This window comes from Palaemon carinicauda, chromosome 22 (assembly GCF_036898095.1).
Source record: "Palaemon carinicauda isolate YSFRI2023 chromosome 22, ASM3689809v2, whole genome shotgun sequence".
NCBI lineage: Eukaryota > Metazoa > Arthropoda > Malacostraca > Decapoda > Palaemonidae > Palaemon > Palaemon carinicauda.
This window is the reverse complement of record NC_090746.1, coordinates 22565694-22592871: the sequence shown is the minus strand read 5'-3', so window position 1 is coordinate 22592871 and position 27178 is coordinate 22565694. Positions and strand designations below refer to the sequence as shown.

At 43.8% G+C, this 27178-nt stretch overlaps 1 protein-coding gene across 8 annotated transcripts in view; it reads left to right on the top strand.

The window, feature by feature from the left end:
* Positions 1-27178, top strand: part of LOC137616370 (man(5)GlcNAc(2)-PP-dolichol translocation protein RFT1) — a 159259-nt gene that overhangs the window by 85500 nt on the left and 46581 nt on the right. For all 8 annotated transcript variants that reach the window (XM_068346052.1, XM_068346050.1, XM_068346049.1 and 5 more), the window contains one exon: positions 10729-10965. In XM_068346052.1, coding sequence (XP_068202153.1) covers positions 10729-10965 — 237 coding nt within the window. The remainder of the gene's footprint in view (positions 1-10728; positions 10966-27178) is intronic.

Genomic DNA, 27178 nt, shown 5'->3' with positions numbered 1-27178 from the left:
GGTTAATTATTTCCATCACATGAACGTTGAAGACTTGAAACGATACACCGGTTGGAAGTCACCCACTGTCTTTAAACACCACTATTTGAAATCTTTGAAGGCCCTTAAATTTGAAACAGTGGCAGCAGGGAATGTAGTTCCTCCGGATATAGAAGAACCTTTATAATTAGGTTCTATCTTTTTACCCCCCCCCCTTTTTTCTTTTTATGCCTTGTCTCCTTATAAGGAGCAAGACGTAACCTGCCTTGCCTACTCTCCCTACCGTCCCTTTGTTATTCATTTGGTTTGCACCCTACCCTCTGATTATGATGTGTATTATGTATTTGTCTTTGTTATAATTGAGTTTTGGTTCTTGAGAGTTTCCCTAGTATATCTGGCTGTTTATTTTGGGATGTTTTTTGTATTCTGTACTTTGCGTATTGCTAGTTTACGTTTTGTTATTAAACACTCTTAATTCCATATTATGTTTTTATTTCAGTTCCCTTTTTTTTATGTGTATTCCCAAGCTTGGGACTATTTCTCTGTTATGATTTCACGGAGCGACACAGGTCGAGCCCAGAAAAGGGATTTTGACGAGGGAAAAATCTATTTCTGGGCGAGGAAGCTGTGTTTGCCCACTGAACCCACCCCTCTCTTTTTCCCTCACCCTGGGCTGGTCCAAGCTTGGGGTGCTAGGAGGAATAAGGGAGAGAGGGTGGGGAGGGGTAGGGGTGAGGGGAGGATAGTCGTCGTAGAAGGCAGCAGTCGGGTGTAGATCGGCACCTCGTAGTGCCGGAGGATGTTGAAGAAGGAGAGGTCTAATTGGTGAGGGACCTATGGTTGTGGTTCTATCACGCCCCAGTTACTATACTGACACTCATTAGAGTGAGCGAGCTGGGTTTATTCCTGGCATTCCATGCATCCTTTTTTTCTCTGGTATATTTAGCAATATTTATGCATTAGAAATGGTGCTATAAGTAGCATTTCACTGGGCGACACAGGTTCCTCTCCCAGAAATAGATTTTTCCTTCGTCAAAATCCCTTATTAGAAGTAATGAATAAAAAATTCAAGACTTGAACACTAACAATGTTAAGATGGATTTGTCATATATAAACCATAAAGAGACTCTTGTCAATCTGTTAAATTTACTGCAAGTTTGTACTAATGAAATTCCACCGTTTCAACTGCCAAATTAGGAAGATCATTCCACAATATGATCACAGCTGGAATAAAACTTCTAGAATGCTGTACTATACTGTATACCATTGAGCCTTATGATGGAGAAGGCAAGATTGTTAGAAACAACTGCATACCAAGCCAGAGAAGATCTGAATGCAAAGGATGGTCAGAGTTACGAGAAATATTATGCAACTTGCATAAAGATCTAACTGAACGACACTCAGAGATTGATATTCAGATTAAGAATAAGAAAAGAAAAATACTGAAAACAAGGTAGAATGAAAGAATTGAAACAGTTCTTCAGAATAATTGATCTCTGAAAATCTTGTAAGAATGTTTGAATAAGCTCATTTCTGTCCAATTGAAGGCAAACAGATCAAACATTTCTCAAAAGTGAATTTGCAATCAGGAATCACACTTAAAATTTTAAAAGGAATTTTATATACTGTAGTTAAAGAAACATCAGTGTAGAGATCTGGATGTTTAGGAGCCATTGTCCTTAACATACATACAATCATACTTTTAAGTTTTGTTAGGGTTCAAGTTCATGTCCCATAATTGTTCCCATCCTAACAAACCTTCCTTTTATTCGGATTATCTTTCGGCAGAGCTGGAAGATAGCCATTAGACTTTAATTGCAAGATGGCAACCCTGCTTAACCGCTTGAGCGGGTAGGCTGTGGGTGATTGGGGGTTACCCAGCCGCCTCTATATATACTCACAGCATTGAGACGTCACTTTTTCTTTTGGCTCGGTTGAGATCGGACATGTCCTCTCTCTCTCCCCGTCTGTCATTGGACTTTTTTATTTTACTTTCTCTTTTTCAGGTGTATGTGTGTTCTCTCTACGAATGCCTTCATGCGAACCTGTCCAGAGTGCGAGGGTACCACGTGCGGTACATTTCATGTCTCGATGGAGACCGTCCCGCACTCTGTGTCCTTTGTGCAGAGGGCATAGATGAGAGCAGGTTTCGCCCTGCGCAGAGTTGTAGGGAATGGCCTGCCTCCCAATGGGAGAAATTTGGGGGCGCAGGAAGGCAGCAGTGAACTGTGATCTCTCTCCTTCAGGGTCGAGGAAAGCGCTCTCTTCTTCTCACACCCCCAAATCTCTTTCTAAAGCTCCTTCTCGCTCGTGCTCTTCCGAGGGACGATCGAGTAGGTGCGCAGACCGACTAACTGCTTGGCAGCCCCGGGGTAGTGGGGTGTTTATTGCTTCCCCTAGAGGAGCAACTTCATCTCCAGCCCCCGGGGAACCATTCTCCCTTTCAGATCTTTTGCAGGTGTGGCCGACCTTGGGGATTTTGGGACCACCTTCGAAGGAGGAGCTGCTGCACCTTCTTCAGCGTGGTGCTATTAAGAACCCTTTCTCTGAGTCGTCGACATCTCGTGTTCTGGAACCGTGACAGGTCCATCTTTCACCCTCTCTTGGCCCTTCCTCGCACGGACGAGGTGATTGCTCGCGTTCGCCTCTCCAATGGCCTTCTACTGACCTCATCGTCCTGTAACCCTCGACCCTCAACCCTCTGTTTCTCCCCACAAGAACCTGCAGGTTGCAGGTGTAGATCTTCCGGGGACCAGCGCTTCTACCACCACCAGCACTAAGGGACAAGCATAGTCATCGCTTCGCTATTTTGGACATACTTTCCCTGATCGCCGTTCGCGACGATCGGAAGATCTAATGGATCGTAGGTCATCACGATCCGAACACACTTCCTCTGGAAGGCGTTCACGCTCTAGAGCTTCGCGCTCATGAGACCTCGGGTCTCAACGCTCTCCTCGGAGGCGTTCCTCTTCACGAGGAGAAGTCTTGCGATCGCACTCTGCATGATCATAAGCACAATCTAGACCTAGGTCCAGACGCTCGCGTTCTAAATCTTTACAATCTAGATCACAAATATGGTGCTTGCGCTCGCAAGGACGATGCTCCTGTTTACAAGGGCGGCGTTCACGCTTAAAGGTTAAAGTTCACAAGAACGACGTTCTTGTTCGCGAGGCCGACGCTCACATTTGCGAGCTAATTATTTGCGACATTCACGCCATTCTCAAATGAGAGCTAGATGTTCCCCTTCACGAACATCTCGTTGACGGCCATTCTCAAACAAGAGCTAGATGCTCCCCTTCACGAACATCTCGTTGGCAATCACGAACCACGCATTTGCGATAAAGGTCTAGACGAATCTCGTATAGAGGTAGAGGTAGGTGCTCGCACAGTCCACCAGTGCCTAGCCCCTCAACCCGACCTTCTTCCAAATGACTTTGGACTGATCCTGATCATAAGAATGACCACTCCTCAGACATACAGGTATGTCCAGCTAAACCTCCAGTGCCTTTCACCGCCTCGGGAGTATTAGCAAAGTACTCACCTATGTAACACTTAAAAACTCGTCCCACTGCGACACGTTCTCCAACAGTAAAAGAAGTTCCTACTCGAAACCCTTCTCTGCCATCTTCGTTGGACGTAGGTGCTTTTCTGAGGCAGCAGGAAGGCGTTAGACTCTCCTCTTCCCGTATGGCTCTGTTCTCCTGTTGCGAGCACTTCCGTTCGTGAATTGTGTCGGTTGACGCGTGAAACTCGCGATTTTGCGCGCGAATCTCATGATTTCGCGAGCAAATTGATGATTTCCACGAGCAATTCACGAGCAGATGTGTCGGAATCGCGATCAAGTGTGGTATCAGCACATTCGCCTTGACCTTCTCCTTCTTTCACCTCCAGTGGAAGACTAACTCCCTTTCGAGAGAGTTTCAAGGAACCGCCTAATAGGTTCGCCAATGTTCCTATTAGTCTAGACCTTCCTTCTCGTCTGAAGGAATATGTTCCCCTGCCTCAGAGGTTACCACCTCCGTTGACTGGAGCTCCTTCTAGAGTTCCCCACAAGGGTCACTTGACTCCTATAACTAGGAAGTCCAGGGCTTACCTTGAGGATCAGAACTTCCACCATGGGTGAATACTTTCATCACCACCCTGGTGAAGTGTCTGAATGTGGCCCCTCCACCGCCACAGCCTCCAACTGTCCCAGTCAAGGCAACCCCGAGGATTCTCTTGGAACCCTTGACGAGTTTGTCCGTTGGGAGTCGGGATCCTAGAAGTGAAGCAATGGAAGACAAAGTGCGCTGATCACTTCCACCCTGATCGCGTACTGAAGGTCCTCAAACTGACTTATATGGCCAACCTACCCTTTACATCGGTGAAAGCAAGGTAGTTCATAACCAAGAGACAGAAACGGCAGATGAGAGCCCTAAATCCACCTCATGCTGATATCATCCACCCTAGGACGAGTAGGGACTTAGGCTCACCAAGGGAAATTGCCATCCTTCACTTCAATCCTCAAGAAATTGAGGTAATGTCTCTTGACCAACGTCCGGTTTCCTTACCTCCTCCAGAAGAGGAGCCGTTAGCCCCTATCGCCAAAGCTTCGTCGAAGACCTTGAATCTCGCAATTTCCCCCGCCTAAGACCGCAGGGGAATGTCCTCTGCGTACGGAATTTTAGGACTCCAATACGAAACCCAAGAACACTGCGGCAAGAGAAGCTCGTATGGTTGAGACACAAGAAGGTCCCCTGTGGCTGGTCCCTCTAGTGATACAGTTGACGACCCTGACCTACCCCAGGCTCTGGATATGAGCCTGCAGGTGATGAGCCCTTGGATTCAGATGATGAGTGTCTTCCAAAGGCAGCTAGTCTGAACTATCACTCGGAACCAGATAGATGCGAGTCAGGTTCTCGCTTGTTTGAGGGCCATCAATAGGCTGTCTACTCCTGGTCCCACCATCCAGGAGGGGAAGGATATGGTTCTCGATGAGATATCAGAGACCCAGAAGCCTAACAGATTCAGTGCCACTTTGCCTTGGTCTAAGGGCTTGACAGCTGCCAAAAGGAAAGCTATCACCCAGATAGCTGGAACTTCTAGTTCCTTGAGGGCAGGTTCCTCCTCTCGGTTCCTTCCACTTCCTTTTGTTTTACAAAGGAAGTATTACGAGATCGAAGGGGAACTTCATTCTGCCATATCCCTCGACCCTTCGGTAGTGTGTCTAACGAAGGGTGTCCCGACTCTAACCCTCTCCTCTGAGGACCTCCCTCTCGGCAGTAGAGCTCCTGAACATAGACAGAGGAGTGAAGTATGCCATGCAGGCTGCTTCATGGCCATAGGATCTATGGCTAGGATCCTTAGGCTTCATGGTCCACTCCCACAATCTTTCTAAGGAGTTGGCCAGGAAGACACTGGAGTCTTTCCTGTTATCTAGTACCCGAACTCGAGTTCTTGTCACACCACGTCGTCAACTTGTGAGCGAATGCCATACTCAAGAGAAGGGATACAATTATTAAGAAGTTCCATAAGCAGGTGCTGAAGGTGGAAGTCTCCCGGGTTGAGGAACTCCACCCTTGAGGATTCTTCTCTCTCTGTTCCAAAAGAGAGAGAGAGGGCTGCTGAGCAATGGAGGAAATCATCGAACGATTCTCTCCTCCATAGGGCTATGACATCGAGGACATCAAGGCCCTATGGTAGACCCTCTCAGTCTTCTCAAACTCAACAAGCTCCTTCCTCTTCACAGCCGTCAACTTCTAGGTCCTCCGGACCTTCAAAGGTGTCTAAGCGGTCCTTTCCATCCAAAAGCCAGAAAGGGACCAAGTCCTTTACAGGAAAGAAGGGAGGAAAGGTAGGTGGCTGAGGTGGTCACTCCCAGTAGGAATGGCATTCCTCATTACCTACCACCTGTGGGAGGATGCCTACAGCGACGCTGGCAGAGGTGGCAGCTCCTCTGGGTGGAACTCTGGACGGTCAAAGTGCTCGCTCTAGGGTATCGCATCCCGTTCATTCATTCTCTCCCTCCTCCTGACTCTGGATATTGTGCATCTAAGCTTCTATGCAAAGGGATTATCAAAGGAGCTGGCCCTCAGGGCCAAAGTCTAGACCATGCTGCAGAAGGGCGCGCTCCAAGAGGTTGCGGACGGATCCCCAGGCTTCTACAGTCAAATTTTTCTGGTGAAAAGGGTGACTGGAGTCAGGAGACCAGTCATCGATCTCTCTCCTCTAAACAAGTTTGTGCAACAGACTCGGTTCGGAATGGAGACGACAGATATGGTCATTCAAGCGGTTCGTCCAAGGGACTCTAGTGCACGTTGGATCTGAAGGACGCATACTTCCAGATCCCAATCCATCCGTCTTCAAAGAAGTATCTAAGGTTCATACACGGGGAAAAGATATGCCAGTTGAAGTTCTATGCTTCGGTCTTGCAACGGCTTCTCAGGTATTCAACAGTGTTGGCCTTGGTATTAACTTGGGCTTACAGGAACGGCATCCATCTTCTCAGATATCTGGACGACTGGCTGATCCTAGCAGACTCGGTGATGACCCTTTTTCGTCACAGGCATATGCTTCTAGAGTTTTGACAGGATCTTGGGTTACTGATAAATCACAAAGTCATTACTGCAACCTTCTCAAAGGCTGTAATACCTCAGTATAATTATTATAGACAATGTCCAAGAGAAAATCTTCCATCGGACGAAAGAGTACACAGACTAAAGGAAGTGGCCGAGCTCTTCCTCAGAAGAGAAGTTCTTCCGGCCTCTCATTGGTTGAGTGTTAGGCCATCTGACCTCTCTCATCCATCTTGTTCCAAACAGCCACTTCAGGATAAGATCCCTGTAATGGCAGCTGAAGTCCGTGTGGAATCAACACACCAACCCACCAGACACCCAGTTCCCAAAACTCGGAATAAGGTGGCTGATTTGAATTGGTGGATGGCAGACGAGAATCTTCGACGAGGCCAGAGCCTTCTCGTTCCCCCTCCAGATTTGATACATCTTCACAGATGCATCAAAAGAAGGGTGGGTGAGCTCACATGCTGCACCATACGGTCTCCGGCCTTTGGTCAGTCGGAAAGGTACCAGCGCAAAAATATTCTAGAGAGGAGAGCAGCTTGCCTAGCTCTTCATCAGTTCTAACAGTTGCTGACAGGTCACTGTGGTGCTGATGAGTGACAACACCACAGTAGTGGCTTACTTATACAAACAGGGCGGTACCTTTTCGCAGCCTCTCTGCCATCTTGCAGTAAAGATCCTCAGATGGTCAGAAGATCACTCGGACTTCCTATTAGCTCGCTTCATTCCCAGCAAGAGGAATGTGCTTGCTGAAAATCTGAGCAGTGCGATTCTGATAGTAGGCTCCGAATGGTCTTTAAATCATCGTATAGCCAATAAAGTCCTGACTTTGTGGGGTACCCCGACTGTAGACCCATTTGGAATATCTGTGAACACCAAGCTTCTGTTCTCCAGTCCCGGACCCTCAGGCTCTATGGCAAGATGCATTTCAACAACGGTGGGACAACATTGACGTGTATGCCTTTTCCCCGTTTTGTCTGATGAGAAGACTGCTCTACAAGATCAGAGCATCCAAAGATCTAATGATGACCCTTGTAGCTCCGCTATGGCATCACGCAGAGTGGTTTCTAGACCTCTTGCAACTTCTAGTAGGTATACCACGAGAGCTTCCTCCACGACCAGAACTACTCAAACAACCACACATGAACGTCTTCCACAGGTCAGTGCAGTGGCTTCAACTTCATGCCTGGAGATTATCCAGCGTCTCCTTTCTCAGAACGGCTCTTCACGACAAGTTGCGGAGCGAATGTCCGGCTACTTGCATAAGTCCTCAGCCTCAGTCTACCAGGCAAAATGGAGAGAATTCTGTGGTTCTTGTCATGGAAGGAATATCTCTCCACTAAATGCCACTCTTCCAGTAATAGTGGATTTCCTTGTATAGCTTCGGGAGGAAAGGCTCCTTTCAGTCTTGGCAGTGAAAGGCTATCGCTCAGCCTTAATCCTCACCTTTAAGCTAAAAGGAGTTGACATTTCCTCTTCATCGGAAGTTTCTTTACTAATACGGAGTTTAGTGATCACTTGCCCTCAGAGATTAGGCCGCCTCCTTGGTACATGGTTCGGGTATTGCGATCCTTGAAAGGACCTCCTTATGAACCATTATGCCGTACAACTGACTGAAACCTTACTTTGAAGACGGCATTCCTGCTTGCTTTAGCCTCGGCAAAGAGAGTCGGTGAACTTCATGGCCTCTCATATGACATCGCCCATTCAAGGGGATGGGGGAAGTGACACTTGGCTTCGTCCCTAGGTTTATTACCAAGACTCAAAATCCGGGGGTACTGGACCATAGATTTGGGACCTTTCAGTTTGCAAGTCTTTGTTTTGTAACCAATAACCCAGATCAGTTGTAACTATGCCCAGTGAGGAGTTTGAGATTCTATCTTAAACGCACTGCAGCAACACTGCCCCGAATAACACCTCTGTTTGTTAGCTCAGGGAGAGTAAAGGGGAGGATCACTAAGAACATGGTTTCCTCCTGGATCCGCCAAGTCATCGAAAGAGCCTTGGCTCCTGATCCTCCTCTAGCTTGCCGACTAAGAGCCCATGATGTGAGAGGAATCGGCACTTCCTTGGCATTCAAATGCAACTTCTCCGTGTTGCAAGTACTTAGGCAGGCGTGTGGAAAAGACAGACCACCTTCACAGCATGTTATATAAAAGACGTGACCCACAGGAGACTTTATACGATTTCTATCGGTCCTGTGGTGGCTGCTCAACAAGTGGTTTAAGAATACCTCAGGTTCCTTGATGGACAAGTAGCAGTTGGTTGAGGGCCTCGATTACCCAAGTTAAGACAGGGATGAATGAGAGAATATCTGGCTTTCCTTTCTTCATCATCCCCTCCCTTGGGGTACAGCACCATGGGTCCCTCTGCAAGCTGTCTTCAATCTCTGCAGGTAATTAACACTTCCCTTGTGTAGCCTAGTAAAAGTTATAAATTTATATACTGTCCACGTCCTCATTGCTTTGTGCGAGGTAAGCAATGGGATAAGTCTAGTTTCCTATATAAACTAGGAAGGTTCATTCAAGACAACAAACTCTATTACATTGCATTGCACAGGCTGCTATTATACTTGCTTTGTATATTTTAGCAAGGTGTCAAAGTTTTCCCTAGACCACTGTCATATATTGCATTAGGTAAAACCAAGTCTATGTCCATGCCAGAATTAGGACTTCCACCCACCTAAGAGTGAGTTAACCGGATAAATAATGGAAGGTTTGTTAGTGTGGGGAAAATATAACAAATTTGGAGATAATTTGTATTTTTCCTTAACTAATACAAACCTGGAGTTATTTATATAAATTGGTCTGCTATCACCTGTTTCCCAGAAGTCCTGCCTGCAATCAATAGTGACATCTCTCACAGCTGTGAGAGTACAGTATATATAGAGGCGGCTGGGTAACCCCCAGCCTACCCGCTCAATCGGTTGGGCAGGGTTGCCACCTCACAATTAAAGTCTAATGCCTACCTTCCAGCTCCACCGAAAGATAATCCGAATATAATTAACTCCAGGTTTGTATTTGTCCTTTCACAACATTCACTAATTTTAGTGCAAAATGTGATGCAACCGTTTCTCATCTCTAGCCAAAGCTTTTAAAGAATTGTTTAATTTATGCAATTCTCGTTCCACCTGAGAATTCTGATATGCCACATTATTGATGAAAGCATACAAAGGTTGCCAATCAGCTCTTACTTTTGCAAGTGAAGAGATGTTAGGATTGAGACTGTCAACCTGGTCTGGTCATATATTAGTATTACTTATTTATTATTATTTTTTTTTCTTTTTTAATCATCAACATCTAGTTGCAAAAGGAGAGTGCTATAGGCTTAGGTGAGGTAAGGAAACACACAGACCACAATAGAAGCAATGAACAACCAAAACGGGAGCATTAAAATTGATTATTCAGATAGCTGAATCAGTGGTCATAGAGAGATAACAGGATAAGGAGTAGTGAGAGGGTTTTGCAATTGGAGGACTTAGAGTATTTTGAGTGAGCAAGGCTCAAGAAAAGTCAACCAAATATACTCTTAAGAGAACTGTGTACCAAGTGAACCCTTACCCGACTGGTACAGAATAACTATCAGGCCCTCTAAAAGAGTTATCCCAGAATTTGTAACATCGCCCTCACAATTAATATATCAACTGCCTAGTTCTTCTCTGGAGATTCCCTTAACCTAAGACTATTTTCTTTTACAACTGGAGTCTTACTTGGGCAGCCATTAATTTGTTATATTCCTTCATAAGAGGAACGGATGGGAAGTACATTTCTCAAAACAGTTATTCAAATCACACTTTCATCCTCATCTCATATTTTTGCTTGAAAATTAGTTTCTCTAGAACTCCCTAATATACAAATTCACAGTCTGGAGTGCAGGTAGAATGCCTATGACCATTTAGGACTGAGCTGACTAGAGAACTGGAAGGCAATGAAGAAATGGCTTCCCAAGGGCTAGCATTACCATACATCACCACAAGATCTCAAGAGTATACAAGAAGTTTATGATTATGACAAAGAAAGAAAACGGGAAACTTTTTAGTTTTAGTGTAGATGTCAACATTTAATCAGCTTCAAGAGAGAAGCAATGTGTCATTCAGGGGAGGGTCATAGAAATAATTACAAAGTTTTGTTTGTGAATTGGTCTTTTATATCTATTGAAATAAGACAAAGTATGATGTAGCTTTCTATTTCAGGTTGTAATTGAAGGTGTTATGCAGCTTTTGCGCTCTGTATTATTGACTCTGTTCGTGTTCTTGTGGCCAACGCATTCTGTACTTGCATTTGGGATCAGTCAGACAATAGGATCTCTAGTATACAGCACATCGTACTACGTTGTCTTCATGAGGGCTTTGAAGAGGAAAAGTGATCAACCTCTTCCAATCCAAGATTTAACCCAGCTGTTACCCAAGCGGAGTAGTGGAAAGTTTTTGGTAAGTTGCATATTACTAGCTTCTACTGCCTCTCATGAAGTCATGGAACTGTGTTTGTTCCTACATGAATCCAAACTATCATCCTTTAACCCTGGATAGGTACGGTGGGTCGTTCGCGACCCCGAGCGTAAAAAAAAACAGGTTTTTCTCACGTGACTCACCCCTGTGACTGAATTTGTGGGTGATCGACCTGCAGGAGGTGTCTCCCCTACACGCTCTAGTAGTGTCCAGATGTGCATTGCTGTAGCTGTACTCCTTCCCCGATTTCTGAGATGCGTCGGGGTCGAGCGCGACCGAGTTTACCCTTCTAAGGTAATTTGCATAATTATCAAAGTTATTACGTATTATGAAATTGTCGTAGAATGGTGCAACTTGTATAGGTTATCAGTTGTGGAAAGTCTTGGTGGATTGTTTGGCTACCATGTGCATGATTCTTTTTTTAGTTAAAATGTCGTTCATCACCACGAGGACCATTTTACCGCGAGTGCCCCTTTTTAATTTTTTTTCATTTTTTTGCCAAGTCATTTTTCCGTAAGATATTGCCAAATAGTGTCGTAAAACTTTTGCTTGTTTAGTGTTGGAAAGTGTGTCTAGATGATCTGGCTACCCATGCGGGACTTTGTTTTTGTCAGATACGACGTAGTTATTGGTATATTGGGTATTTAACTGCGGTTACCAATTTCTGTTTTTTTTTTCAATATTTGTAAAAATTACTACATAGTAAGGAATTGCCGTATATTATTCATATTTTTTTCATGTTTGTGTTAGAAAGTGTGCCTTGATGGTTGGGCTAACACGTGCATGTCTTTTTTTTTTATCTGAGATGCCGTATATTAGAATGTCGGGCATTTTACCGCGAGTGCCCCTTTTTCATTTTTTTTTCATTTTTTTGCCAAGTCATTTTTCCGTAAGATATTGCCAAATAGTGTCGTAAAACTTTTGCTTTTTTAGTGTTGGAAAGTGTGTCTAGATGATCTGGCTACCCATGCGTGATTTTGTTTTTGTCAGATACGACGTAGTTATTGGTATATTGGGTATTTAACTGCGGTTGCCAATTTCTGTTTTTTTTCAATATTTGTAAAAATTTACTACGTAGTAAGGAATTGCCGTATATTATTGATTTTTTTTTCATGTTTATGTGTTAGAAAGTGTGCCTTGATGGTTGGGCTAACACGTGCATGTCTTTTTTTTTATCTGAGATGCCGTATATTAGAATGTCGGGCATTTTACCGCGAGTGCCCCTTTTTCATTTTTTTTTCATTTTTTTGCCAAGTCATTTTTCCGTAAGATATTGCCAAATAGTGTCGTAAAACTTTTGCTTTTTTAGTGTTGGAAAGTGTGTCTAGATGATCTGGCTACCCATGCGTGATTTTGTTTTTGTCAGATACGACGTAGTTATTGGTATATTGGGTATTTAACTGCGGTTGCCAATTTCTGTTTTTTTTCAATATTTGTAAAAATTTACTACGTAGTAAGGAATTGCCGTATATTATTGATTTTTTTTTCATGTTTATGTGTTAGAAAGTGTGCCTTGATGGTTGGGCTAACACGTGCATGTCTTTTTTTTCATCTGAGATGCCGTACTGTATATTAGAATGTTGGGCATTTTTCCGCGAGTGCCCCTTTTTATTTGTTTTGCATTTTTTTGCTTAGTCATGTTACCGTAAGGAATTGGCAAGTAGTGTCGCAAAACTTATATTTTTATAGTGTTGGAAAGTGTTTCTAGATGATCTGGCTACCCATGCCTATTTTTTTTTTTAGCCAGATATGGCGTATATATAAGTATGTGTTCGATTTTCCTGTGATTGCCATTTTTTCGTTTTTTCCCATTTCTTTCAAAATTACTACGTACTAAGGAACTATCACAGAGTAATGATTCATTTATATGTTTATTTGTCGGAAAATGTGCCTTGATGGTTTGCCTAGCACGTGGCTGAAATTTTTTTTTTCTGAAATGCCGTATATTAGAATGGCCATTTTTCCACGAGTGCCCCTTTTTATTTGTTTTGCATTTTTTTGCTTAGTCATGTTACCGTAAGGAATTGGCAAGTAGTGTCGCAAAACTTATAATTTTATAGTGTTGGAAAGTGTTTCTAGATGATCTGGCTACCCATGCCTATCTTTTTTTTTTAGCCAGATATGGCGTATATATAGGTATGTGTTCGATTTTCCTGTGATTGCCATTTTTTCGTTTTTTCCCATTTCTTTCAAAATTACTACGTACTAAGGAACTATCACAGAGTAATGATTCATTTAGATGTTTATTTGTCGGAAAATGTGCCTTGATGGTTTGCCTAGCACGTGGCTGAATTTTTTTTTTCTGAAATGCCGTATATTAGAATGTTAGCCATTTTTCCGCGAGTGCCCCTTTTTATTTGTTTTGCATTTTTTTGCTTAGTCATGTTACCGTAAGGAATTGGCAAGTAGTGTCGCAAAACTTATATTTTTATAGTGTTGGAAAGTGTTTCTAGATGATCTGGCTACCCATGCCTATCTTTTTTTTAGCCAGATATGGCGTATATATAGGTATGTGTTCGATTTTCCGGTGATTGCCATTTTTTCGTTTTTTCCCAATTCTTTCAAAATTACTACGTACTAAGGAACTATCACAGAGTAATGATTCCTCTAGATGTTTATTTGTCGGAAAATTTTGTTTACTTCTTTTTTGATTGAATATCATCAAATTTTTTTAGCTAAAATATTATATTGTTTTACATTTTTTTTTTTTCGATTTTATTTCCGTTCAAAAAAAATTTTTTGGGTCAGAATTTTAATTTTATAGTCGTAAAATAATCGACAATTATCCAGCAACCCACCATACAATTTTTATGCATATCCAATAATAATTAGATTAGTAAATAACACCTTGAAATTGACATACCCTTCCTACATTTCAAGTGGCAGATTAGGGAGTCTGAGTCAGTGTGGTTGGCGGCCATTTTGTGGACATATCCGAAGCGTAAGTTGCCCTATCTATATATATTCTTGTTCCCTATAGAATTTGTGATATTTTGGTATATTTTTACCTGCATAAATATCATATATATTAAATATATGTATTTTTTTACGAAATTTCTAAGTACTCAAAAAATTACCTTTAGATATGGCCCCTGATATAAATGTAATTTCCAAAATAATGAAGATTTTTTTACATATTTCTATTTTAGGATAACATATGTTTATTCCCTAAAAAAAATTAGCCACTTCCTATTTCATTTGGGTACCCAAAAAAATTCATGAAATTTGGAAAAATTTTTTTGGCCAAAAAAAGTTACCCTTTTTTTCTCATTTCAGATCTTCACCTCCATGGGTCTGACTTCATCCAAAATACATCAAGATGTGTCCTAAACATTCAAGAATCAATTCCTAAAAGGATTTGTGTATATATGTATAAACTTTTTTTTTATGAATTTTTATGTCGGGTCTTTTTTTTTTCTACTTAATTTTTTAAAATATTTATAATAAATAGTTTTTCTGCAGATGAGTAGTATTTATCTTTACAGTTGTTTTAAGCATTCATTGAAGTTTTTTTTGGCAAAAGAAAAACGGAGGTTACTGCAAAAACTGATTTTTCAAGAATTTTTTTTGGCGTCGGGGTCATTCGCGTCCGAGTATACCCTTAAAGGGGTGTCCGAGGAGCGTACCTATCCAGGGTTAATAGGAGTGTGACTTCAGCAAAGCTGGAATGGCCATTTAAACATTTAACGACAATTATATTTGCCGATCAGGTGGTGGGTAAACCCCACCCACATGACAGGTGGGGCAACCCTCATCTGGGTGTTTTAATCTTTGCTTTTTCTTCCAGGTTGAGTAAATGCTCTGACAGACATTCATGTTTGAGGGATATAAATGGAAGTAGTCAAGGATATGCATTTTTTCTTGATAACCATGATTTTGAGACAGTTTTCCGTGCCACCTGCCAGTCTCAAACATACTTGTACTTGTTGGTCGATCTATCTGTTGCTATTACAGTGGAACCTCGGTACTTGAACAAATCGGTATTTGACCAAAAAATTTTGAGTTCAAAATGTGTCTGAATCCAAATAAATTTTCAGAATTCGACAAGCAGAGTCGACCCGAACCGGTCCAAACAGCATCCCCTGCCAACTTCACGGTGTCAGTTTGAGCCAGACTGGCATTGAAGGAAAACTTGTGTGTTCCCTTACGTTTTAGATTGTGCTAATCTGAATTTTTTTTTTTTTTTCAATTAACACAAAGCATTCATAATGGATTCAAAGAAAGACAAGTGAACAGAAAGAGAAAAGGAAGAAAGTAAGAATGACAATTGAACCAAAAAAGGGAATAATTGCCAAATTTGAAAATGGCATTCGTGTTTCAGATCTAGCTGCGCAGTATGGCATTCCAAAATCAGCAGTTTCACTTTTCCTCGAAAACAAAGAAGTGATAAAGGCAGCTAATGTTGCTAAAGGTGTGACTTTGGTAACGAAGCAAAGGTCGGAGGTAATGGAAATGGAAAAGCAGCTACTAATATTCATCAGGGAAAAGGAGTTAGCCAGTGATAGCATTAGTGAAGCTTTTATTTGTGAAAAAGCCTTAAAAATTTACGGTGACCTAGAAAAAAAAAAGCCGAGTACAAGTGCCAAAAATGAAACATTTACGTTCAAAGCCAGCAGAAGTTGGTCTGGAAAATTATAAAACAGAACTGGCATACATTGTATAACAAATGAAGAGGCAGCAAGTTTGAACAAAGCTGCAGCTGAAAGCTTTAAAAAATTTAATGCTTATATAAAGGAAGAACAGTTTCTTCCTCAGCAAGTTTTCAGTTGTGATGAGACCGGGTTATTTTGGAAAAAAAAAGCCGGCCAGTTCGTACATTACAAAGAGGAATAATCGCTGCCCAGGCACGAGCTTATGAAGGATAGGTTATTTTGTTGTGGGCAAATGCTAGCAGTGACTATGAAATAAATATCTATGCTCGTCTTATCATTCAGACAACCCCCAGGTCTTTAAAAAGAATAAAAATGAAAAATAAATTGCCTGTAATGTGGCAGGCAAAGGCATGGGTGACCAGACGGTTTTTCAATAAGTGGGTGCACGAAGTGTTTACCCCCTAAGGGAAGGAATGTCTTGCGGCAAAGAATTTGAGCATAAAATGCCTGTTAATCATGAACAATGCTCCTGCTCAACCCCCAGGTTTAGAGGATGAATTAGTTGATGAATTCAGTTTCATCAAAGTTAAATTCCTGCTGCCAAATATGATGCCGATTCTTTAGCCCATGGACCAACAGGTCATTTCGAATTTTAAAAAACTATACACCAAAGCCCTTTTCCAAAAGTGTCTCAAAGTGACTAATGAAACACAGCTAACACTTCGAGAATTCTGGAAAGAACACTTTAGTATCTTGAGCTGTGTGAATCTCATTGACAGTGCATGGAGGGCTGTAACGTATCATACGTTAAATTCGGCATGGAGAAAATTGTGGTCAGAATGTGTACCGAAGAGAGATTTTGAGGGGTTTCAGTCTGAATCAGGTTCTCCAGTTGAAGAAAGTGCTGTTGTTGATGAGATTTTGACCATGGGGAAAACACACTACCGAGTTAACAACCGAAGTGTTGTTGCATCTACAACAACACAGCAGAAGGATATGGTAGAAGACCTTTCAACAAAAGAGGATGAAGGGAGGGAGGAGGTTCGGAGTGCATTAATCAATGAAATGTGTGGAAAATTGGGTGAACTGCAGCTTTTTGTTGAAATATCACCCGGATACAGTTGTGACAAATCGTTCCGTGAACATTTCTGGGTCGACCTGTGACGCCCGGTGAAAAGGTCCTTCTTGTCACTTTTCTGATATAAATACTTCCAAATATACCAGAGAAAGTTAAAGCATGGAATGCAGAGGTTACTACCCTCGCGCGAGCACCCTAAGGGCGTCGTGTATAAAGATAGGGCGTGTGAAAACCACTATTCACAGGTCGTCTTCCATTTGGATAATTCCTTCGCCAATAAGGGATGAGCTGCTACAGCGGCACTAACCAAACCAACCTGATCCACTCCACCGACGCCAGACTCGAGCGCCATCTACACATCCTTCTTTTTGGACTCGTCAGCGACGCTACCTTTGTTGTTTTGTGCGATTTTTTGGCTGTGTTTTTGGATATCTTCGCAATGGCTGAAGCTCTCCTTCCACCTGCACCAATGTTAAGTACCATAGATTGTTTTGGCATTATTTTTGACCCGGGCTTGTACGCCTTATTTACATTTTGCAAGTGTTTTAGTGTGTCGGCTTGATGCCGCCCCGCGTTCTACGCGGCCATTGTTATCGCTTGTTTACATGCCCTCGGGTTTTTATGTCATGCTAGGTTCTTTTTAATCTTTAGTTAGATTATTGGCCATGTGCCATTATTTAGAACCGCTTTACTTTCAAGTGCTTTTGAGTCGCTTCCGAGTCAGTGTTATTTTGTTAACGAAGAAAGAATAGCGTTCGGGGTTTTATTATAGTTTGGTACCCTACCCATTGGGTTGGCGTTCGCTCTTTACGAGTTTTTCTTTGTATTTATCCGTTCAGAGTTCCATTTTCCCTTTTCGCTATTCTTCGTGACATATTTATCTTGCATTTTTATTTTGTAATACGGACATATGTGTTATGTATTTATTGGGTTCATGTTTATTCTAGTTCGAGCTTAGTAACCTTCGAGTGTGAGCGGCTGGAGTTTCCCATTTTCTGTTTCACCCGTTTTCTGTTTCATTACTGTTTCGGAATATTTTCCTCACAGATTCTGGTTCTCCCCCTCCCTATCTCTCCCCCTCTGGGATTATTATTTTCGTGGATAGACAAATTCATTTTTTATTTTTACCAGGTTACTGTACTTTGTTTGTTCTATTAGGCTAGTGATTATTATTTACATTGGTCCTGTCGTGTCAGAGTCTCTTATTCTAGGTTAGTTTGGCCTGCTCTCGAGCCGCCACGTTGTTCCCCCTCCACATTAGTCCCACCCTACTCCCCGCTCTGGCCTGGGCATTGGGTCTGGACCCCACTATTCCGGAACTCCCTCATAGTTTTTCACTAACGTACTGAGCTGGGAACACATTACTTCCTATTACTCCGGTGCTCCCCTTCGACTGGGAATCCTCCCCTCGATGGCCCCCAGCACCTTGACTCCGGCTATGGCCCCGTTACACGACAAACCCCTATTCTCCGCTCCCTCCCCCTGGACTCTCCGGTAGGCTCCCTACCAGAGATCTTCTGGAGATCTTTTTTATATATTTCAATCAATCAAGGACCATCCTCCCCCCCGGAACTCCGACGCACTACGGAGCTTTCTATCCTTGCCACTATGCCTACTTTCATTGTATATTACAGTAATTACTTAAGAGCTCCGGCTCCTCGTGAATTCACACATAAGGCACTCCGGCGCACTACGGAGTATCCCTTTCCTAAACATTTCCTATTCTCGATGCAGTAATTACAGCGGAGCTCCGGCTCCTTATATGATCCCGAACCCATTAATACACATCATATAGAACCCCCTTTTATCCTTAGCTCTCACTATTAAGCATATTACCTAACCTTTAGGTTAAGTTTGAGCCTCCGGGAGTTCTTGTACTCATGATTCTTTATATTACAGAAAGTTCGGTGTGCCACCAAGGGTTGTGCGGCGACCTTCACCGATCCGGTAGGCCACGACGTCTGCCGGTCGCATGCCCACTGTGCTCTCTCTTTCGCCCGGGAAGCAGGCCAGACCCCGTATATGGTCTGGTTTCCGGAGTCTTGCACGCTCTGCTATGAGCTCTCGTCGCTTCTCCTCATTGATGAGGTAAGATTTCTCAATGGTACCACTCATTCTGTTATTGTTGTTTTGAGATTTCTTCTTTGTAGACGATTGCAGTTATTCATAAAATGATTTTAACTTAATCTGTTTTTCCTTCTGCTGATAGCTTATCCGTGCCCTTCCTAGTTCGTTCTAACGTTACCCCCTCTTTCAGGCTGACGAGGATTCTCTCAAGGCGGCCAGAACCAGCCTCCGGACCTGGGTCTCTGGATTCGGGAGGAACGCCCCTCACAGCTTCCCCTACCTGCTGGATGGGGACATGGCCTCCCGGCTCTTCCCTGGTTATCCCTCGGCCGCCGTACCAACTGAACTGGCAACTCCCTTGATTGAAGTTCTCAAAGCGGCACTGCCCGCAGAAAATGAACAGCAGCTTTCTGGAGACGTCTCCGCTCTTGACATCCACGTCGAACCGATGGATGAGCAGGTAAGTGGTGTGGAGGACCTGGCAGAATCTTTTCTATCTCCTACTCCTTCCTCTTCCTCTTCCTTCCTCGGCTTTGACAAGCCTTCGGCTTCTCCTTGGGACGGCTCCATGTCGGTCCGCCCCAAGGTTAAGCCAGTAAAAAAGCAGAAACCCAAACCCATTAATCCAGCTTCGCCTCCAACCATGTCACCGGTCCCCGGACCTTCCTCAGCTCCTGACATCCCTGTGATGTCAAAGACCCCTCCTCCTTCTAAGGGACAGAGGGGTAAGTCCGCTAAAGCCAAGGCTGCAGATGCGGTTAGCTCCTCGGAACCCCCTGTAACCATGACTATGGTAAAAGAGTTGGAGTCGAAATTGGAGAAGCACTCCGCCGTAATGACGAAGCTAAAAGACATGGTGGCTAGTCTTCTCCGCTCCGGATCTCAACCAGCTCCGGTTGTAGGCCCTGACACCTCCAAGCTACCGCCGTTCGACAAGAACAATCCTTGGCGGTTCGCTTGTCATGCTCCTTACTTGGATGGCACCCTGACTCTGGAAGGCTTGGGTACCCACCCTTTGGAAGACCTGGAGTTCTACCCCCCTGACCTCCAGTTCCCTTTCAATGGGTTTGTCCGCCTGAAGGAACATGCCCTCGTCCGGATGGACAAAGTGCCGAAGGAGACAGTCATATTTCCTAAGGAGCATGCCCAAGCTGTCTGGGCTCGTACACTATCGGAATGGGGATGCGTTAACTCCAAGTTGACCCCCCACAAAGGTTCTTATACCATTTTTACGACTCCTCCGACTATCCCAGCTCCTCTTACTGACAAAGTAGCGGAGCTGACCGTCCAAGCCATCAAGGACAGCATCCCTATGCCAACCCTTAAAGAGACGGACCCCACCTCTCTCCTTGTACCAGGCCCAAGCGACTTTTGGCAAGATGTCTCGTCCACCTTTACTGTAGGTAAACTTGACCCGGACTGTGCCTCCTCCCTCTTTTCAGAGAAACTCCCCAAACTCCCGGATCACTTGCTGGAAACGGAGTTTGAGTCGAGAAACAGGCTAGCAAGATCACTCAACTCTCTGGTCTCCCCTGAGTTGATAGCCGCCCTTTATAATGAGGAACCACTCTTTCGGGTACTGGCGAAAAGTCTTCTACAGACTTTTCAAATAGACCTGCATGATTTTTGGACTGCGAGAACGACCTGCAGGAAACACGTTCTCGCCGAGGCTTTTATTAGGCATGAGCCTAACAGACTTATTACCTCCTCCTGTTGGGGTAAAACTCTCTTCCCTCAGGAGGAGTTGGATAAAGTCCTCCAAGACGCTGCGAGGGCTAATCAAAACCTCCAAGTCGGATGTGGTCTCTCTAACAAGAGAAAGTTTGAACCGGTCGTGGCCAGCATCGCCAATCTCCTGGTCCACAATCTTCCACTCCATCTACCTCCAAGACCGCCCCTCCGCAACAGATCGTCTTTGTGCCCGCCCCTCAAGGTACCCAACCTGCTTCTATGGCCACATGGATGACCTCCCCGGCTTTCAATCAAGCTTTCAAAGCCTCAGGGTCCTTTCGAGGATACCCTAGGTAGCCCGGAAGCAACAGGGCTAGAGGTCAGTTCCGCCAGCGAGGCGGACCTAGAGCCAGAGGTTCCCGAGGAGGACGAGGGGCGAAATTCAACCCCAACCAATGAGATGGATCAGGTAGGAGGGAGACTGTACCGGTTTCGGGACCAATGGACCTTCAGTCCTTGGGCCCACAGTATAGTCTCCAAAGGCCTGGACTGGAAGTGGTCACAGGGTTCTCCACCCCCGACGGTGACCTTCTTCCAGAAGCCCACTCCAATCCTAGAGGAGTACATGAAGGACCTACTAAGGAAGAAAGCAATAAAGAGAGTGCGAACATTGAAATTTCAAGGACGCCTGTTCACGGTCCCCAAAAAGAATTCGAACGCTTTGAGAGTGGTTCTGGACCTGTCGAAATTGAATTCTTACATTCTTTGCGACAGGTTCCGTATGCTGACTGTGTCTCAGGTGCGGACCTTACTTCCCTGTGGGGCCGTCACCACCTCTATCGATCTTACCGACGCCTACTATCACGTTCCGGTAGCAAGAACCTTCTCCCCTTACCTCAGCTTCCACCTAGGCAAGAAATCCTACGCGTTCAAGGTGATGCCCTTTGGCCTCAAAATCGCCCCCAGAATATTTACGAAGTTGGGGGAGACGGTGTTAGAACAGCTCAGGAGCCAGGGAATTATGCTGATAGCTTATCTGGACGACTGGCTCATTTGGGCACAGACAGTTCAGGAATGCCACAAGGCTACAACCAAGGTGGTTCAGTTCCTACACAAACTGGGATTTCAAGTCAACTTGCAGAAATCACGTCTACACCAGCAAGCCAATTCGAATGGCTAGGCATTCACTGGGACCTCACGAATCACAAACTATCTCTTCCTCCAAAAAAAGTCAAAGAGATAGCATCAAAGACAAAACGATTCATCAAAAACAAACAGGTGTCAAGAAGAGCCTTAGAAAGGGTTCTCGGCTTACTTCAATTCGCCTTGGTAACAGACCTCTTACTAAAAGCCAAACTCAAGGACATCAACCGAGTTTGGAGGAAGAGAGCAACAACTCGCTTAAGAGACAAGATATCAACGATCCCCTCAGTATTAATAAGAAGACTCCAGCCATGGTCGAAACCAGAGAACCTATCCAAATCGGTTCCTCTGCAGTTTCCCCCTCCCCGAGTGACGATTCACACAGACGCGTCTCTCAGTGGTTGGGGGGGCTACTCTCGACACCAGATGTTTCAGGGCTACTGGTCCCCCACTATGAAGCAGTTCCACATAAACGTGTTAGAGGCCATGGCGGTGTTCCTAACCTTAAAACGACTATCCCCTCCAAAGACAACACATATCAGGATAGTCTCAGACAGCACAGCAGTAGTCCACTGCATAAACAGAGGCAGATCAAAATCTCCCAACCTGAATCAGATCCTGGTAATGATTTTTACCTTGGCTACCGAAAAGAACTGGTTTCTGTCGGCAACTCACCTGGCAGGAGTCCAGAACGTTATAGCGGACGCCCTATCCAGTACGAAACCTCTGGAATCAGAATGGTCCCTAGACATGAATTCATTCCGGTGGATATCCAGGCTGGTTCCGGGTCTCTAGGTAGACTTGTTTGCGACACAACTCAACCACAAGCTTCCTTGCTACGTGGCCCCCAACCTGGACCCTAAGGCTTATGCCATGGACGCATTAACCCTGGACTGGAACCATTGGAAGAGGATTTACCTATTCCCTCCGGTGAATCTTCTGATGAAAGTCTTACCCAAACTGCTCTCATTCAAAGGAGCAGTAGCTTTGGTGGCACCAAACTGGCCAAAGAGCAATTTGTTTCCTCTCCTTCTAGAGTTGAAACTTCGCCCCTTCCGGATCTCATACCCCAAGCTGACACAAGTAGTCCAAACACAGACTGTGTCAGATTCCTCAAGGATAGCACAAACCCTAACTTTGTGGATTTCATGAAATTTGCTGCACACAGAGATGCAAACATCGACCCGGAAAATGTCCTCTTTATCGAATCAGACAAGAGGGACTCAACACTTAGGCAATATGATTCGGCTGTTAAGAAACTAGCGGAATTTCTGAAGAATTCAGACGAGACCCGAATGACCCCTAACTTGGCCATTTCGTTTTTAGGTCCCTATTTAACAAGGGCCTAGCCGCTAGTACTATCACTACTATTAAATCAGCCCTGAGAAAGATTTTTCAGGTGGGCTTCAATATTAACCTAGCAGATTCATGTTTTCCATCCATTCCAAAAGCCTGTGCTAGGCTTAGACCTTCTATTCGTCACAAAAGGTCTCATGGTCTCTGAACGACGTCTTAAAGCTAGCATCAGACACAGATAACGAATCCTGCTCCTACATTTCGCTACTTCGGAAGACCGTTTTTTACAGCCATGGCCTCAGGTGCCATAATTTCAGAATTAGCAGCTCTCTCCCGTAATCCTGAAAACCTAGATTTCCTTCCATCAGGAGAAGTCCTACTTTCTCCAGATAGAGCTTTCCTAGCTAAAAATGAGGACCCACAAAATAGATGGTCCCCTTGGAAAATTGTTCCTCTACCCCAGGAGGCTTCTCTATGTCCAGTGGTTACACTTCGGGCCTTTTTAGCTAGGACTGTCACACGCTCATCTGGCCCCTTGTTTGTCAGGGAACAAGGTGGTACTGTACTATCTCCATCCAAGGCATCAGACAGCAAATCCTTTACTTTATCAAGCAAGCTAACCCGGAATCCTTTCCACATGCACATGATATCCGGGCTGTAGCAACGTCCATCAACTATTTCCAGAACATGGATTTTGATGACCTTAAAAAGTAAACGGGTTGGAAATCCCCTATGGTTTTCAAACGCCACTATTTAAAGAACTTACAGGCCCTTAAATTCCCTACTATTGCAGCTGGGAGTGTCATCTCCCCTGAATAATCTCTTGCCTTTCTTCCTTTTTGTCCAACTCTCTTCCTTCTCCCTCCTACCTGCCACTCCCACCACGATGCCTCTCACCTCGGTCGATTTGTTTAGCCCCATATCTAACGTTATGTCACTATTGTCTTGTTCATGTTGGTTGCTTTCATTTTGGATTGTATATAGCCTTACCCTTGGGTATTTATACCGTTTGCCATGTTATTTTATTATGCATATTATGATTATACTGTATTACTTGCCTTGTGCCATTCATAGCATTACTACTTTTTTTCTACTTAAGGCTTTTGAGTTTGGTGATGATTGTATTACATTACTTAATTTTGTTTGTACAGTATTCTTTACTATGTCCCATTTATGGCAATTTTCTATTTACACCTAAGGTTTTTGGTGATTGTGTATGTTTTATTACGTTCCTTAATAATATAGTAACCTCCACTTGTACATGACGTTTTTAATTTAACCTTTTTTGATTTTATGGGCTTGGAAGGCATTCTCTGGTATATTTTCACCGTGCGTCACAGGTCGACCCAGAAAAGGGATTTTGACGAAGGAAAAATCTATTTCTGGAAAGATACCTGTGACGCCCGGTGAAACCCTTCCCTGTTTTTTCCCCGTCCCTTTCCTTCCCAAACCATCTCATACAGAAGGATGTGTAGCTGGCGCTCGAGTCGGGCGTTGAGGGAGTGGATCAGGTTGGTTTGGTTAGTGCCGCTGTAGCGGCTTATCCCTTATTGGCGAAGGAATTATCTAAATGGAAGACTACCTGTGAATAGTGGTTTTCACACACCCTATCTTTATACACGACGCCCTTAGGGTGCTCGCGCGAGGGTAGTAACTTCTGCATTCCATGCTTTAACTTTCTCTGGTATATTTGAAAGTACAGTATTTATATCAGAAAAGTGACAAGAAGGACCTTTTCACCGGGCGTCACAGGTATCTCCCCAGAAATAGATTTTTCCTTCGTCAAAATCCCTTTTTTAATGAGTGATATGTCCCACTTCAAGAGAAGAGCACAATGAAGAAAAAACAGATTATGATGGATAGGTTTTTAATTAGAGAATAATGACAAGCAACTGCAGAGATAGTCTCAAGAGCAAAAGAGGTAGAGAAGGAAGAAAACTCCTAAAGGCATATTACCCTCTGCTTTCATGGAAGGGTACTCCCCTTCAAAACAGTAACCCTCGCCCTTCTTTCCTCCACCTCCATTCCTAGTTTGTTCTCAAAAGGTCACTTGTCAGGAATGTTTCCTTCCCCCTAGAACACGTTTCAGTATGCTTTTGGGTATTCACTGCACTTGTTGAATACTACGTGATTGGACACCTTGAACCAGTTCTTCAGTGATTTTCGGGACGCAAAACTTCTGTCATCTTTGTTCTATCTATTCCAGTACACGTTACTGGTAAAAGAGGAATCTATGATAATTCTCATCTCCAGCATAGACTACAAGATCCTCTCTTAATGAGAGCATTCAGATTGGGTGCTCTCTAAGCAAGGCTAAGTCTATATTGTCTAATCCAATTATAATTTCCCATGCAATCAAGATTTACACTTGTTCTTCTTGTGATTATTTTTTAATTATCAGGGAACTAGAACACTTGTCACCTGTTATCTGTTCCTTCTCAATGCCACCAGACCAGAAATCTTTTGTGACCTTCTGATGGGCTGAAATAGTTCCCAGACATAAATCATCCAACCCTTGGAAACTGGTCCAGTACATGGGATCTTCCCATGCCCCAAGAGCTTCCACACACCAAGGTCTTTCAACAATTAATCATTATTGGTTGGAACAGGTGACTTCTCAGGTCCAATCTCAGCACTCCTTCAACTATCAGTATGCCACATCATGTTCACACAGTCTTCAGCAAGGATCCTTCCCAACCAAGGATGGGCCCTTGATCCCTGTTCTGTTTGCAGACTTACTGGCAAGTATCCTTCAGGGGAGGAAAGATTCTATGGAAATATAAAGTTGATAACATCAAAGTAGTTCTGGAAGATCCATCAATAGGTGTCCCATATGCAGGGGTGGGGGACCTTCTGCACTGTCCATTGATTCAGCTATTGCATTATGAGCAACAGAAGACCGATTGGACGACTTGCCCCTGGTGCACATCATCATTCTCGGACCTGGAATTTGGTCCCTTTGAGGCTGCTTCCAGGATTGCCCTAATCAGCTGCCTTTTGAATCACTGGTTGGATGCAGTCATATGCTTGGCCTCAAGCTCCAGATGACATTCCCAAAATGCAGAAGAATCATTCAGACTTTTTTCTCTGGCAAAAGTCAAGGAATTTCCTGATGCTGTAGCCAATTACCAGTGAATGTATGGGACCAGTGAATTTATGGGTCCTGAAGGAACATGGAGAAGAGTACTTGCTAAGTTTTCCAGACTGTTCTCCAGGTCTTTACAGCCACAGTGGATAATTTTACAGGGGACCAACTTTCATTCCCCCCTTTGAGTTTATTTAGGATGATGACAGGAAGTACCATATGGTCTACCATCAGGAAGAAGACATCAGTGAAACTGAAGGATACTAGCATCTAGATTAACATCCTTCTGACCTACAGGAAGTACCTTCTTCTTCCTCAAGACTCTAGTTAAAACTTCAAACCTGGAACTTTGAACTCTACCACTCCTGAGCATTCTCACTCATTAGCTTTTAGTTTCTACACTAAAAAGATTCACCTTCTGGGTCTTTTCAACAATTGACTTGGCATCTCACTCAGGAAGCAGTGCTTCAGGCCCGAAACATTCTGCTTTCCTTTGATCACGATCTGAAAATAGTAATCGATAAGCACAGTCTCATGACAAAGCAAAAGATAGAGGACCAGAGTATGCTGTTAACAAATGGAACAATTTTATCAGATAACGTAGGTAGGTTACTCGGCAACTCCTACAAGACCAGGAACTTCCAGCTCATCTTTGAAAATCTCATGCTACACAGGCTCCTACACAAGCAATCGCTTCAGTGTTGTTGGAAGCGTCTGGTCGGCAGCCACAATTTACCTACGTCCTGGTCTCAGTGATTCCTGTTGGTGATTGTCAAGATCCCCTCGAAAAGAGTTCCCTTGGACGTAACATTTTCAGAGATCCTGCGGATCACAGACATATCCAGTTAAGGGGGTTTATACTTGAAGAACCATAATGCCTCAGGGATGTGGATATAAAACTCCTGCAGATCAACTTACTGAAAATTGAAGCTAAACTTTTAGCAGGACAGTTTCCCAACAGAGTTTGATAGAGTACCTTATAGCATTGAAAAAGGACAATTCCACCATTGTGACTTAAACCTACAAGCGAAGGGATTAGGTTTCGCAGACCCTTTGTAATAGGGCGAGTAGGTTCACACTGGAGCACCCAACAACATTATAGAGCTGTCAGTAAGGTCAATTCCAAACAAGGAGAATGTTTTAGCAGACATGCTCAGTCACCAGGGGCACAGAGTAGACATTCATGAGGGGCAGAAAGGCTTCTTGCTTTTAAGGGATTGCCATCAAACGAGCTATTCTTACAACTCCCAGATAATCAATATG